This window comes from Solanum lycopersicum, chromosome 4, assembly GCF_036512215.1.
Source record: "Solanum lycopersicum chromosome 4, SLM_r2.1".
Classification (NCBI taxonomy): domain Eukaryota; kingdom Viridiplantae; phylum Streptophyta; class Magnoliopsida; order Solanales; family Solanaceae; genus Solanum; species Solanum lycopersicum.
In genome coordinates, this window is record NC_090803.1 from 47,321,911 (window position 1) to 47,337,144 (window position 15,234).

At 31.0% G+C, this 15,234-nt stretch overlaps 1 protein-coding gene across 1 annotated transcript; it reads left to right on the forward strand.

The window, feature by feature from the left end:
• Nucleotides 1-5,873: 5,873 nt before the first annotated feature.
• LOC101245154 (protein CANDIDATE G-PROTEIN COUPLED RECEPTOR 7-like) lies at nt 5,874-7,634 on the forward strand. Its single transcript, XM_004237610.4, has one exon. The coding sequence runs from the start codon at nt 5,996-5,998 to the stop codon at nt 7,367-7,369; it is 1,374 nt and encodes a 457-aa protein (XP_004237658.2). The 5' UTR covers nt 5,874-5,995; the 3' UTR covers nt 7,370-7,634.
• Nucleotides 7,635-15,234: the final 7,600 nt, after the last annotated feature.

The window sequence follows — 15,234 nt, forward strand, 5'->3', positions numbered from 1 at the left end:
GGGCTCCAAATGTGCCAAACATATGAAATTAGAGTACTTTGTTGTCAAAGAAGAGTTTAGAAACAAAGATTGTTACTTGAAAATATTAGAACTAATCTCATGATTGCAAATTCGTTAACAAAAGGCTTACAAACAAAGATATTTAAAGAACATGTTAAAAGAATGAGTCTTTGTTATACTTATAATTGATACATTTATGATGTTTATACGCTCTGAGCTCAAATTATGTGTTTCTGATATATATTAATGAATATCTTGTTTCTCATAATGGTGTACACATTATTGTTTAGAGATATCACAAGATAAGTCTCTATGAGATATTTATTGTGGATCGTAATGTTATCTGTTTTAATAGCTTATGAACATAGTATGACAAGTTGCTAATGTACTAGTATATGGAAGGAAGTATGTACATTAAAATTTATATACAACCGACATAACTCGCATTAGTAGCTTGTTATATTATGGTATTGTAACGACCCTCAAAATGAACTAGGATAAATTAGAGCTCACATGAGTTTTATGAGTCAATAACTTGTTAAAATATTTAAGAATAGCTTTGAAGTCAAATGTCAAGGGACAACCAAGACGTTCGAAAACTAGTTTTTTATGTGTTGGTGTGTCCTAGAATGTTGTGCATATTTTTATGAGATGTTTGGAGTTTAAAGTCAGTGGAGATGACCCTAAAACCTAAAGGGACAAGTTTACAGTCAAAATTTCTAGGTACAACGCCCAAGGACCAACCTAAGGAACCTTGAGGAGGACCCAAACTTTGGGATAGAAGCTGCCGAGGCAGCTTGTGGACAGTGGCTCGGCGTCGTGGACCTGCTCCAAGGACCAAAAAGTTGGTCCTCATTGCGGACCCTTCTGTCCAAAATTTAATTCCTTTAAGAACCCATGTTTTGTCCAAATCTCCTAAATTGGCTAACAAAATGGGTTTGATGAATGTAACTGCATATTGTTAGAATTGTGTTTATACTATGTTGTATTATTGTTATCTATTGCTTTCCATGCCAAATTATGATGAATTGTCTGAGAATTGAAAAAGGGTGATCATGGCTTGAGAAGGGTAAATTGATCTAAATTGTTTTATATTCTTATTAAATTTCTCTTGTGTGGTATGGTCCACTTATGGTGGCGATGTTTAGCTAATGTATATGAATATGTATGCGTATTGTGGTTGTGGCCTTGAAGATATTGATGTGAAGTAAAGTAATGTCATGATGCTTATGTATATAGATGTATTGTGAAGATATGCATGTGATTCTTGAAGATAAAGTGATTATTGGAGTATGATGTGAAGGTGAAGTATGGTTGTGTATGGATTATGATGAATGTAGTATGATCATGATTAAATGACAATGTTATGAATTATGGTGGTTATGTGAAAGACTTTCTCACATACCCACACATGAATATGGTTAATGTGTTACTTAATGAATATGGTTATATGTTGAGAATTATCGAAGTATTACCTTGTATGTTAATGATTGAATTGTATGATGCCTCTTACACTTGTTTCATGAAGTTTTATCAAGATAGCATGAAAAACATATTTTAACAAAAATATCCTCTTTAAAGCACGTTTTTGCATGATTGCCATACTTAGTGCTTGATTGTACTAATCTATTTCTACAAGTATAGGTGGAAGAAAGTGAGGATCTTAGAGTTGAAACTTGGGAAGTAGATTGTTCTCTCAAGGCTCTTGGTATATCCTCATATGTTCGATGACATGGATGTTCTTTCTAGTTTTGTTTCATTAAAAACTTTGTATAAAGACTAGTATTTTTCTTTCAATGGAAGGGTTATGACCCTATGAGAATAGGATGTGTCTAAGATGACTTGTGACGAGACTTAGTTTTTCTTACATTTTATAAAACAGTTTTCTTATTGATTTTATTGTGAAAAGTTTTAATTCCCCATTACTTTTCATACCTATGTGATGAATGAATGCTATGAGGCTAGTATAAGACCTCCGAGAGGTCCAGTACGCCATGTGATGCCTAGGGGTACTCCCGGGTCGTTACAAGGTATGTATAGTGGACATCATAGAAGAGATTTATTATACGCGCAACTAATGTTGATCGTATATAAATGTTATATCACCATTGGGTCAAGTGGGAGAATGTAAGAATTATTATTATTATTAATTATTTCTTTCTTATGACCCAAGTTTACTTCTAACTCAAGTAATGCCATAAATAATATTTAATATGGAATAAATTTCATTCATACATTGGTTTCTTGATGTACGTACCAAATGAAGTCATAACCTCTATAAATTGGTCCTCCCTCCACTCATTAGGGTTACCACATATTCTCTACAATAATTCTATTTCTGACAATTGCGGTAATATAAAGTTAGGGAAAGGATGTAGAAACCAATTTACGACTAACACTTCTGTTTTTCTTTGTGATGATGTCTTAGGCATCAGGGTTGTGCCCTTAACGATCTCTGTGTAATATTATCGTGTTCAAGATTCTTATATTATGTATTAAAGGATTTAATCTTACAAAAGGAAGCCTTGGGAACAATAGTATAAGTTGAAAGTCTTATAAAGGCAGATTATTTCTTATAATCTCATATATGATCTAACCACTACAACAAAAATAATTTTTAGCGACATTAAATATTGACACTAATAAGGAGTACTAAAGTCTTTATCGGCATTAGTTAAGTGCTATTAGAACCAATGTAGCTAAAGGCTTTAGGGACATATACAATGAGTGACAGTGACCGCTAAAAATACATATTTAGGGGCAATTAAGAATTAAATGCTATTAATGGTCATTTTTGTTATAGTGAACCTAGACAGACATATCTCCCACATATATATATATATATATATATATATGTATGTATGTATGTATATATGTATATATGTATGTATGTATAGATAGATAGATAGATAGATAGAGAGAGAGAGTCCAAAGTAAAAAGATATGGGTGTTTTACTACGGACTACACTCTTGCACATATTAAGTCGGTCTATGTGTACATATGCAATAAGTTATGAATTTGGATTCATTACATACATTTCATAAGTTGTTTTTGGAGCTTCTCCTTGTTGGTTCTTGAACCCCTATCCTCATCTAAAGCTCTAGGGTAAGAAATCAACTGTTATTCTTCAATCAAGCCTAGAATTCATTCAAGCCTCTCTTTGGATTAAAGAGACAACCTTCCCTTTTGGTTAAAAATAACTTAATGATCAATATTTTTCTTCTGTTAGTCTATGATCATACCCCGACTCTCATACATGTGATGTTGTTAATATTCTAGCTATATCCTACGGGTAGGACTTACAAGACAACGATAAGAAGTCGTGAGTCCAAGTTTCTCCCATTTTGATTGATGTATTTGACAAGGAGGGAGTGTGTTGAGTGGTCTGGTAGCTTCTAGTTAATGTGTTGGAGTCATTTAAGTGTAGTGTATCAAAATAAGTAATATGAATGATTGAATACTAAGAACACTAATTGTTTTGAATATCTTGTTCTATTAAAAGAATGGGAAGCATGGTTGAAGTCTATAGTTTTTTAAATACTTAATATTCATGACTGTGACATGAATGATGAATATATAATTGTTGCCGTAGTTGTAAATTGAATTTGGAGACCCATTATTATGAACTGTGTAAGCTGGTCCTATATGTGTTTTCATTATAAGTAGTTGTGTATATGAGTTCCATGTTTCCATGTGAGTAGGGTCAAAGAATTGATAACTTTCTATGCTCGTTGACATGATAATTTGTTAGTGAGGCATTTTAATGTTATATTATTTTACTTTTTTGAATTGCCACATATCACCCCACTTTTTGCGAAAATGAGTTTGGTGTAATGACTTGACCTACTCTTTTTAAGTTTTATTTTAAAAGAAGAGTCGTCACCTAATGAATTAAAGGCGCGTTAGCGAATCAATCTAACTTAACTAATTTTAATTAATTAAGGTTAACGAAACTAGTGATTCGGGTAAGGTTCAAGTATTCTAGAGAGGAAGGTTTTAAGCATCCCTCAAGGTCCATAAATATGTATCTCATATATTTATGTCGGTGTTATAACATGTAGCAACTAAGGTTAATATCTATTCATTATAGTTATTAAACTATGAGATAGGAAAAACATATATTTAGGCATTAAATACAAACAATAAGCATGAAAATAATAATAGAATCAGACACATAATTTACAAAAAAAAAAATAAAAAGAAACATGTTTTATATATTAAACTACCCCAAATTATAAGAGCAATAAAAAGGGAAAAGAGGACGGGATATCGTCAACTTCACTAACTTATACTTCTCATATCAGCGTTAGGCTTATTAATTGGGAGATAAATCGAAGTGTCATTTTTCTGCTGGAGTCGCCTTACATCATTTCTGACAAGGCCCGATATGACTACCCCTACCCCCCTTTCCATATTCATGACCAATGTCCTAAAAGGTGACTTGCGTCTTAAATTAATGTTCAAAGGCATTGGACTTCTATTACGGTAGGTTTTTGACATAAACAACTTGTAAGTTAACACCTCGGATTCGGAAAGAAAGAAAATGTAGTTTTTGGGCTAGTGTCTTTGTCTACGGGTTCAATCTATATACAACAGAAGCTTCTATGGGTCGTAGATGACAACAGTAGGAACTAGGGAATTTTGTTTTTGAAATTAAGTCCAATACCCTTTTTACGATTTACCAGGATGGTCCATCAACCTTTGTTAGTCGTAGATAGGTCTAGGTGAGTCCCAGACTTAGTGAAATCTTGTGGGTCAAAGTTGGTTACTACGAATGACATGTACTGAGTGTGGAAGACCTAAGAGCCATACATGAGATCCGTCAAAGAGGGATGAATTTTAAGGTCCCAGTATCCTTTCTAAGGGTGACACATACAGTCCGTAGAGGGACCCATTAATCATAGGTCCAACCCGTAGATTAAGTCGACAATTAATTTTAAAGGCTTTTTAGTCTTTTTCCTTATCGATGAATGCTTAAACTATGTCATTTTGCCTTCTACCCTAATTTCCTATATAACATTTTAAAGTGTTTTCAACTCGTTCTCCAAAATATACCCTAACATTAATAAAGTTATCCTCTCAAATTCTCTCAACAAAACTGAATAGATCTAAGCAATACAATTTAGAGTTGTCATGGAATGTATCAATTTATGTAAGCAATGAAAACGTTGGCAAAATTGTGTAAAGTAATTTTATGAGCTGCACAAGTGTAATTATCTCATCTTTTTAATACTTATTCATGCACAATAAAAACTTACTCCTTCTATCCTCTTTCGTCTAGTTTAATTAATTTTTTTGTCCTATAATTTTTTTTTGTTTCTTTCAAAAAGAATATCTCTTCCTTGTTATTAACTCTTTTAATTTTAATATTACATGTGACATGTTTAATATCAGAAGATTAATGAATCTTTTGATACATTTTACATATTTTTAATTTAACACCACAATATTTAAAATACTTTTTTACTTTCATAAACTATGCAAAAAGTCAAAATAGGACAAACAAATTAAAACAGAAAGACTATTATTTAAGCATGAATCACTATAATTGATAATCAAACAACTAAATAAACTAAATGTGGTGCAGCATTCAATGGTTAAATTTGTTCAATTAGAAGATTGAAGAAATTAGATGAAATTTACTCTTAAGCTTAAATTTGATAGTGGCTATTATATAAAAAATTCCTTTAACTACCTTTTATTTATTTTCAGTTTAAGTCCCTATTGGTTCGGATCTACTAAAGTTGAAATTATTTTCAAGCTTCATTTGTGGTAATGCCGAAAATTTTGCTTAAAGACAGTTTTAAGTGTGATTAGTGAGAGTAATTAAGAATTGTGCTCCTTTAATAGACTATACAAGAATACATTTCTTTTACATTGTCATTTTTCACTTATTTTTAGTATTTTACAAATTTTTAGTTAAAATAGAGAAATAAAAGATAATAAATATTTTAGTTCTATCATGCCATAAACAATTCAAGTAACAAGCATATTATGGAAGATGTCAACCATGTAAGATGCTTAAAGTTTCTACAAGCGTTATTCATATTATATGTATCAAGTTTTAAATTTTCATCATGTGAAATCAAGAATACACACATTATTGATGATTCTAGGCAAATAATATTAATAGAGAGATTTGGTTTTGCACCTGATGGACATGTAACCATTTCCCTAGATCATGTTTATTGGAGATCAGATGAACCAGCTGCAAAACTATATCCTTCTTCCATGGGATTTTGCCTTGTTAGAGATGTATCATTTCCGAGACTCTTGAATGAGTCTATTTATACAGAAAACTTTTGTGTTTTATCTAGTAAGTATGTTAATCTTGTGTTTAGATTTGACAAGCTTGGCCCTGATTCATCCTACAACATATCAACCACAATCGACGAGCCTGATGAGTATAATTTGATATTTGGCAATTGTCAAAAGGAATTTCTTGTGACAATGAATGTGCATACTGAAATATACAATGTGAATGATAATGGAGAGAAAGACTTTCTCCCTGCTGGTCAGACTCCATTGCCTAAATTATATTTCCTTTTATTTGTTGTATATATTGTATTTTTGGGTATATGGGGATTTGTTTGTGTTAAACAGAGAAAAAACATTCACAAGATTCATTTGATCATGGCTATGTTGTTGGTTTTCAAGGCGTTGAAGTTGATATGCGCTGCAGAAGACAAGATGTACATTAGAAATACAGGGAAGGATCATGGTTGGGATGTGGCATTTTATATTTTTGGATTTTTGAAAGGTGTAACACTTTTCACTGTTATTGTTCTTATTGGAACTGGTTGGTCATTCTTGAAACCTTACCTTCATGACCGCGAAAAAAAGGTTTTAATGTTTGTGATCCCTTTACAAGTGATTGAAAATATAGCTTCGATTGTGATAAGTGAAGGTGGACCCGTTGAGAAGCATTGGTTAGTATGGAATGAGTTGTTTTTGTTAATAGATGTTATGTGTTGTTGTATTGTACTTGTCCCAATTCTATGGTCTATTAAAAGCCTTAGGTTGGCATCAAAGAATGATGGAAAAGCAGCTGAAAATCTCAAAAAGTTAACACTTTTTAGGCATTTTTATGTTGTTTTGATTGTGTTCTTGTATTTCACTAGATTTGGAATTGCTATGATTGAAAGTGTAGTAACTTATATGCATGAATGGGTTACTGTCGTTGCTGCTGAAGGTGCAAGCTTGATGTTCTATGTGTTTATATTCTATAATTTTAAGCCAATTGGGAAAAATCCATATTTGGCTATTAACAAAGGTGACGATGATGAAGAAGGAGAAGAAGAATATGAAGATGAAGACGAAGACGAAGACGAACACGAACACGATAATGATGATGATGAGATTGCATAAGAATTTGTCCATTAAAGTGCAAGTCTCTTTGGCAAAATAGGTAAACCTCCCCTCACGTAAAATTGTACAATTGTTATAAATATATTTGTATTATAGTGAATGTCGAGTTATGTGGAGTTTTTTTAGGATATGGTGATAAATTTTACTTGGGGACCAAGTTAGGTTTCCCCTATAAATAAAGGGGTTTTTCTTTATTGTAAATAAGATCCATGAATAGTGAATATACTTCAAGATGAATAAGAGGTCTTTTCTCTTCTCCCTACTATATTCATCTTCTTGCTTATATAGTTTCATAACACGTTATCAGTACGACTGTTCTAAACGTAAAGAATTATGGAGTGCTTCATTATATTAACAAGTACGAGAACAGAGCTTTGACTCCAACTCCAATATAACTTGAAAACAACTAGAGAATGTGGCAAATTATTGGCAAAAAGATAGATATGACTAATACAGGTAAATTCGGTCATAAAAAGTACATGTTTCATTTGACTAAATTTGAGAAAAGATATAAAGCTACCATTGAAGTTATCTCGAATTTTTAAAAAGATATCTTACCTTTGTGGGTGTCTTATTTCCCCACCGTACAATTTAAGAGTGTTGTAAATATCACATTTTTACCCAACCTCAATTGCAAGAAAAGAGGTGCAATCACGCACCAATAGTTATTCACGTATCAAGTTCTTTTAATTTTAAATTTTTAATATCATTTTCATTTTATTATTTTTTATTTTTATTAACTTTACTTTTATTCCCCCCCCCCCCCTCCCCCCTCTTTCTTCTTAAATCTTCATTACTCAAATCTTTGTTCTTTTTTGTAAATCCTCCAAAACTAGCAGCCATAATCACCTTCAATGTAGCCTCCATGATGCTTCCATGTTACAACACTATTTTTGCCATCAAAACATCACTAAATAAAATCAATTCAACTCTCAAGTTACTAAAGCAAGGTAATGAGATAAAAAAAAAGATCGAGTTTCATAGTATTCTCTAATCAATGGACTTTTTTTTTAAAAAAAAAACTCGATAAAAGTAGAAAAAGAAACAAAGAAATGCAAGAGACAAGAAAAAAATGATAAAAATGGATGAAGTAAATGGATCTTCTAAGTTGAAGAAGATGAAAAAAAGGTAATTGAATTTTTAAATTTGGATGAAGAAGATAATGAGGAAGATGATGTAAATTAATTAAATAATTAATATTAAAGAAATATAATGACAGCTGGCACTTTATAGCTGGTTATGACAGTGAAAAGATTGGGTCACGCGCTCCATTTGCGTGATAACAACCCAGATGAGAAAGTGAGTCAAAATGGTCCATTTACAAAGATATTAAATAGTTCCATGGGGTGATAAGACACTTTCAAAGTTAAGGTTTCTTTATGCAAATACGGGACAACTTTAGGGATGCCTTTATGTTTTTTCTCACTATATTTATTATTGTAATGTTGACTATATGTATTTTATATATGATCTCTTGTAACTAAATTTGTTAGCAATTAGAAGTGGTGATATTTTTAAAGGTTCAATGATGAATCTTAATGTATTTTGTTGGGTAAGGTAGGGATGGAAGCGGAATCGGCACTGACCGAAATCCGGTCCGTCCGTCCCGGTCTGTTATCGATCTGGTTCCGTTTCGGTTAGTCCAGTATGAACCGGTAAGGAAGGGGTACGGGAAGGTAACGGGACGAAAACCGAACTTTATCGGTTAGTCCTAGTTCGATAAATCTCGATTCCGGTCTCGGTCCCGGTCCGATTTAATTAAAATCTTTTTTGTAAATGTTACCATTGAGAGCAGTTGGGTAACAACTAGTGGTCCCACAAACTGTTGTTTGCCCTTTTTTACACCACATTACACCCCCTACCCCCTAACTTTTTTTAATACCTCAAAGTTATAAAAAATACATTTTAACCCTTTTTAAATACCCCTAAACTTTCATTCTTTTTAATCACAAATTCACAAAATCTTCTTCTATTCTCTCAACTCTCTACTCTCTACTTCTCTACTCTCTAATCTCTTATAATTGTTGAAATTTCGATTTTGGTCTTTGGAAATTGGATTTGGAGCTTCAAAATTCAACTTTCAACTTTTCTCTTTCAGCGGTCATAAGCGTCTATTTTTTTAAGTAGACGTTCGGTACATTCATTCAAACTTATAATTTACATCTCATTTATATTGCAATAATAATTAATTTATTTTGTGATTAATTATTTATTTGCATTATATTTTTGTATTATATATAATCTACTTACAATTAATATTTGAATATGGATTTCGATAAAAATATTGTTCAAAAAGGAAAAGGTAAAAAGAGTGCACTTGATCGTGTTTAGAGTATGTTTAACTTTACATCCTCCAATATTAAAAAAACCGGTAGTTCTTCTAGATGTAAAACTAAAAAATCTACTATAGTAAGAATGAAAACAGAGGATTATACAAATGTTAATGATACCGTTTTTAATATTGATAGTAATTCTGGATTAGATCCTTATCATGAAGATTTACAAAGTTCGATTTGATAATTTTAATGAGGATTTTCCTCAAGATGGTGAACATGTCAATGATATTGATGATTATATTGATACGCTTAATTTTGATGATGATGATGATGAAACTGAACCACCTATGACTACTAGCACTCCCAGTCCCGCTCCCTTTCGTTGTCCTACTCCCGCCCCCCCCGTACATCCTAGGCCTAAGGTAGAACTTGCCAAAAAAATCACTTTTGTGGCAATTTATGACACAAAATGAAGATAAAACACAAGCTATTTGTAATAAATGTAAACATAGATTGAATCATAAAAATGTTGGAAAACAAGGTGGGACGGGTCATTTGAGTAATCATTTAATGTCATGTTGTTAAAATAAATTTTTGCATGCTAAAGCGGTAGCCAAAGCTAAAAAGAATGGTACCCCCTTCCTGAAACTGTAGGAGTAGGCAACTCTAACATGATCCAAACACAATTAAATCCTTCTAATGTTTCTGGCTCTAGTTTACCACAGTCATATAGTAGAGAAAAAGATCTTGAGGAATTAGCTAAAATGATGGTTGTTATGGGTTTGCCATTTAGTTTTGATGAAATTTAGAATTTATACATTATATTCAAATTGTGTATAAACCACATTTTAAAGTTTTTTCTAGAAATATAATTTAAAAGGTTGTATTGATTATCCAGCACAACATTTTCAATATCTTCGTTGTTTATTTTATTATAATAATTATAAAATAGCTATTACTTCTGATATAGGCAGTAGTATAAATAGTAATGATTATTTGACTGTAATTGCACATTGGATTGATGAAAATTGGAGTATACAAAAAAGAATTTTAGGTTATAAATGTTGTCAGATGCAAAAAATCGATTGTTATATAGCTCAAACAATTTTAGATATTTTATAAAGTTATGGAATATGTGATAAAATAAGTAGCATCACCTTAGATAATGCTGCTAATAATACAATTGTTGTAGAATTGCTAAAACCTTTTCTTTGCCCTATTTATGGTGACAATTATCATATTAGGTGTGCTCCACATATATGTAATTTGATTGTTAGAGATAGTATACAAATGTTTGATAACGGTTGCATGAAAGTTGAAAATGTATGTCATTTTATATTTAAATGTGAAGTTAAGTCTAGACATAGAGATTTTCACAATCATTGTTTTGAATATAATCTTCCACCTAGAAAAATTTCAAAAAACAGTGTCAACTAGATGAAATTCTTTATATGAAATTCTTGTAGTCGCTTATGAATATAGAAAACCCTTACAAATGGTTTGAAATGCTCATAATTCAGATATGTCATATAGACTCGATGATAGTGATTGACATGGCATATATGAACTCATAGATTTCCTAAAAGTTTTTTACTTAACTACCAAAAGAATATCTGCACTTTATTATCCATCAATTTGCACTCTTTTACGTGATATTTGTATGATTTCTTCTAAATTTTATAAATTTAAAAATAAACCAAGATTTGAAGAAACTATTAACAAAATGATTGAAAAATATTAAAAATATTTTATTTTTATTACTCATATTTATTTAACCGCTTGTTTGTTAAACCCTTATTACAAAGATGTAGGTGCATCTAAGATTGTTGATAAAATATATTTTAACTTTGATATTGACAGTGAAAAAGATGACATTCCTAGTTGTCAAAAAGTTAAAGATAACATAAAATTGAAGCTAGAAAGTTGTATGACTTATGTAATTCTAGTATAAATTTATCAAGTAATCAAGAACCTGAAAGTTCTAGGAGTAGACTTAATGAAGATAATATTGATGTTATTTAGATTCTTATCTTGAAATTTCTCACAATAATAGAAATGATTTTGATGCATATGTTAATCAAAATACAGAACGTACTGACGATGTTCTAGCATGGTGGAAAAATCGCGGTAAAGTATTTCCAAAATTTCAACGGATAGCTCGAGATGTATTAGCTATTCAAGCATCTTCAGTAGCTTGGAAGACGTTTTTAGTGCAGCAATGTTTCAAATTGGAGAGCATTGACATTCACTAGCAGAAGATAGCTTGGACATATCAGTATTATTTAGAGATTGAATTAATGTCGAGAGAAAAAATTTGGATCGTGAACCACTGCCGACCAAATTTAAAAGTAACATTGATGAAATAATGCAAGATTATAGTGACGATGACATTGAAGGAATGGAGGATTTATCTATTCAACCATTTCCCTAGCATGTTACTATAGAAATGTTAAATGATTTAAGAAAGCATCTCTATCGTAGCACCAACTATTAAATTTAAATGTTTAATTGTCTATTAGTATGAGTATGATAATTTGAGATCTAATTCAAACAGAACCCTTCCTAGAAGGTGGCACTGTAGATTAAATCTTTTAATATTATACTACTATTTTTGTAGATCAAATTGTACTATCAAATTAATATTAATAAAAGTCTAGGCTATTCGCCTTAATTGTTTTTTATTATTGTATTAAATTTAATTTTTCTTATTGTGAAATTTAAACTTTTATAGTTTGAAATTTGAACTTTTATAACCTCAAGGTTTGAATTATAAATTTTGAAATTTTTAAAATTAAAATTTTAAACTAAAAATATAAAATTTTAAATTAATTTATATATTTATAATTTGAAAGTTTGAATTTTACAAACTTTCAAACTTTAAACTTTAAAGTTTTACAAACTTTCGAACTTTGAAGTTTATAAAGTATAAATAATTAACTTTAAGAATTTTGAAATTATAATTTTTTAAATTTAAAACAATAATTTTTGGTTTTTTAATTTTTAATTGATTTTAATATTTTCTTTTTTAAAATTAAACCCGCCCAGTCCCAGAATTCGGTTCGGTTTCATATCAGTTCCCTGGCGGACCGGGATGGGAACAAACAAAAAATACCAGAACTACCGGTAGCGGTCTTTCCCAGTCCTAGTACGGCTATGTGTGGTGGTTTCTGGTTCCGTGCCGATTCTGATTACTACCGGTTCGACAGTCGCAGTTCTGGATCCGTTGTCACTCTTAGGGTAAGGCGATGGATTTATGTCCAATCGCATCAAAAGGTTAAGACGATGGATTTACATCTAATTGCATAAAGAGTGTAAGACATTGGGTAAAGACCCAGTGTGCCATGATGATAAGATATTGCATTCAAGTCCCATCAATTTATGACCTAAGACATTTTTATATGGATAAGATATTGAATTTGAGTCTTAACGCACCATATTGATGATATAATAATGACCAAAAAAAATCAATATGTTCTTGATGAGAAGTCATGAAATTTACTGGATTTGCTCCAGTACTTAAAAATGAATGTGGTAGTAGTGCATAATATGTCTGGAAGAAGACAAGTGATTGAATAATGCACATAAATATAGAACATGGTACAAAAGTTATCATAATTTGATATGCTCACATATTTGTATTCCATTCATGAAGAATGAAGACATTTGATAAATGCTAAAAATATAGATCCATTCTATAAATGGAATGAGGTGTAAGTCACCATGCTAAGCGTGAGAAAGATTGCGATCTTTGGTCAACGATGTAGTATCACCAAGAATGTCTCTAAGCACATGTATTATAGAAAAGTTTCCTACTTTATCTTTAGACTTGTATTGAACAAGAATTAGTGCGATTGAAGCACATTTTATGGTAAAAAGAAGTTAACTAATCCAATACTTTCTTAATTTGATATGATTGTCTGGGACATTATTAGTCTATAATTTTTAGACAAATTATGAATAATTAAAATAGACATCCATTGAAGAAACTAAAAATTCATTTAAATGAGATAGAATGAAGCATATTTCTTCAAAGTTTCTCTACATTCACGAGCTCCCAAGAATGATGATATCAACATGAAACATGTTTGTTCAAGTAATAATATAGTTGATTTATCTACCAAGTCTCCAACTACAACTTTCAACAAGATAAAGCACAAGTTTAGAAAATGAAGATTCTACTCTCTGAATTGATGTTGTCATTAGGGATAGTTAAATACACAATGTACTTGTGTTTCCTCACAAGGTTTTGTCCCATTGGATTTTCCTTCTAAGGTTTTTAATGTGGCATCTATAATGCGTATTGTTAGATATGTGCACTCTTTTTCCTTCACTAGTTTTTTTCCCACTAGGTTTCATATAGTAAGGTTTTTCGAGATTCCTTTTATGATATGGTTAGGAATTCTACTTGGGGACCAAGTTAGGTTTCCTCTATAAATAAAGGGTTTTTTCTTTATTGTAAATAAGATCCATAATTCTAAATAAACTTCAAGATGAATAAGAAGTCTTTTCTCTTCTCCCTATTTTATTCATCTTCTTGTTTATATAGTTTCATAACAACAATGGATTTTTATTTCATATTTATTTGTAGTTTTTTTGGACACCTATTAATGTTTGTAAAATATGCAATTCTTCTAGTATGCCAAGTTCTTATAGAAAAAATTATTTCCATGTTGCGATGCACTTTCAGACACAAAATATTACGTACTACAACATGTGGAGGGTAAAGATATAAAAAGCTAGTTAATTAAAAAACAATTGAGATATTCTGTTATTTTTCTTAAATGAAAAATTTTCATTTGGTTTTTTCATTTGGTTAGCTAATAGTTATGTTGCTTGGCTTTAACTTGACTTCGACAATTCCTTATGGAATGGAAAAACTAAGCGTCTGTGTAAAAAGTCACTTTGTAATTGAAATTGGTGTAATTATAGTAGTAATTATACAACTTATAATTACATGGTAATTAGTATAACAATTACATTAACCTATTTATTTTTCATAGTGTAATTACAAGCGTACTACTTGGCTACCCAAATATAATTACATAGTTAGGTTGAATTTTTACCGAGACATTAAAAAATCTCAAATAGTTTTATCAACTTAACTTCTCACACAATGCTTTGCCTAGAAGAATTTAAAAGTCCCTTGAGAATTTCACTCAACTTGAGTTCTTAGATTTTTCAACTAAAAAGTTTATGAATTCAAATGGTCTCGTGAGTATATCATTCTTATTTTCTTCTCTATCATCACGACGAAGGCAAATGGACTGACAATAAAAAGTTATAAGAAGTTCTTCTTCAGCCCTCTTTAAGATTTCTTTCCATTTTGTAATGACATGTCATGCACCAAAGCTATCCCCAGGACGCGGACACGGGACCTAGGATCACGAGTGACCCCAAGCTAACGCTGAGATGACATATCATAAGCATACAAAAAAATCACTGAATACTATATAATATACGGAAATTTAAATCATGATAAAACTGAAAATGATGGAAAATACCCAATACTATCTAAATATATATAAAACTGAGAGGAGTTAAAGATACTGAAACAAAACTCAAGCACTAAAAGCGAACTTGTCTATGTCT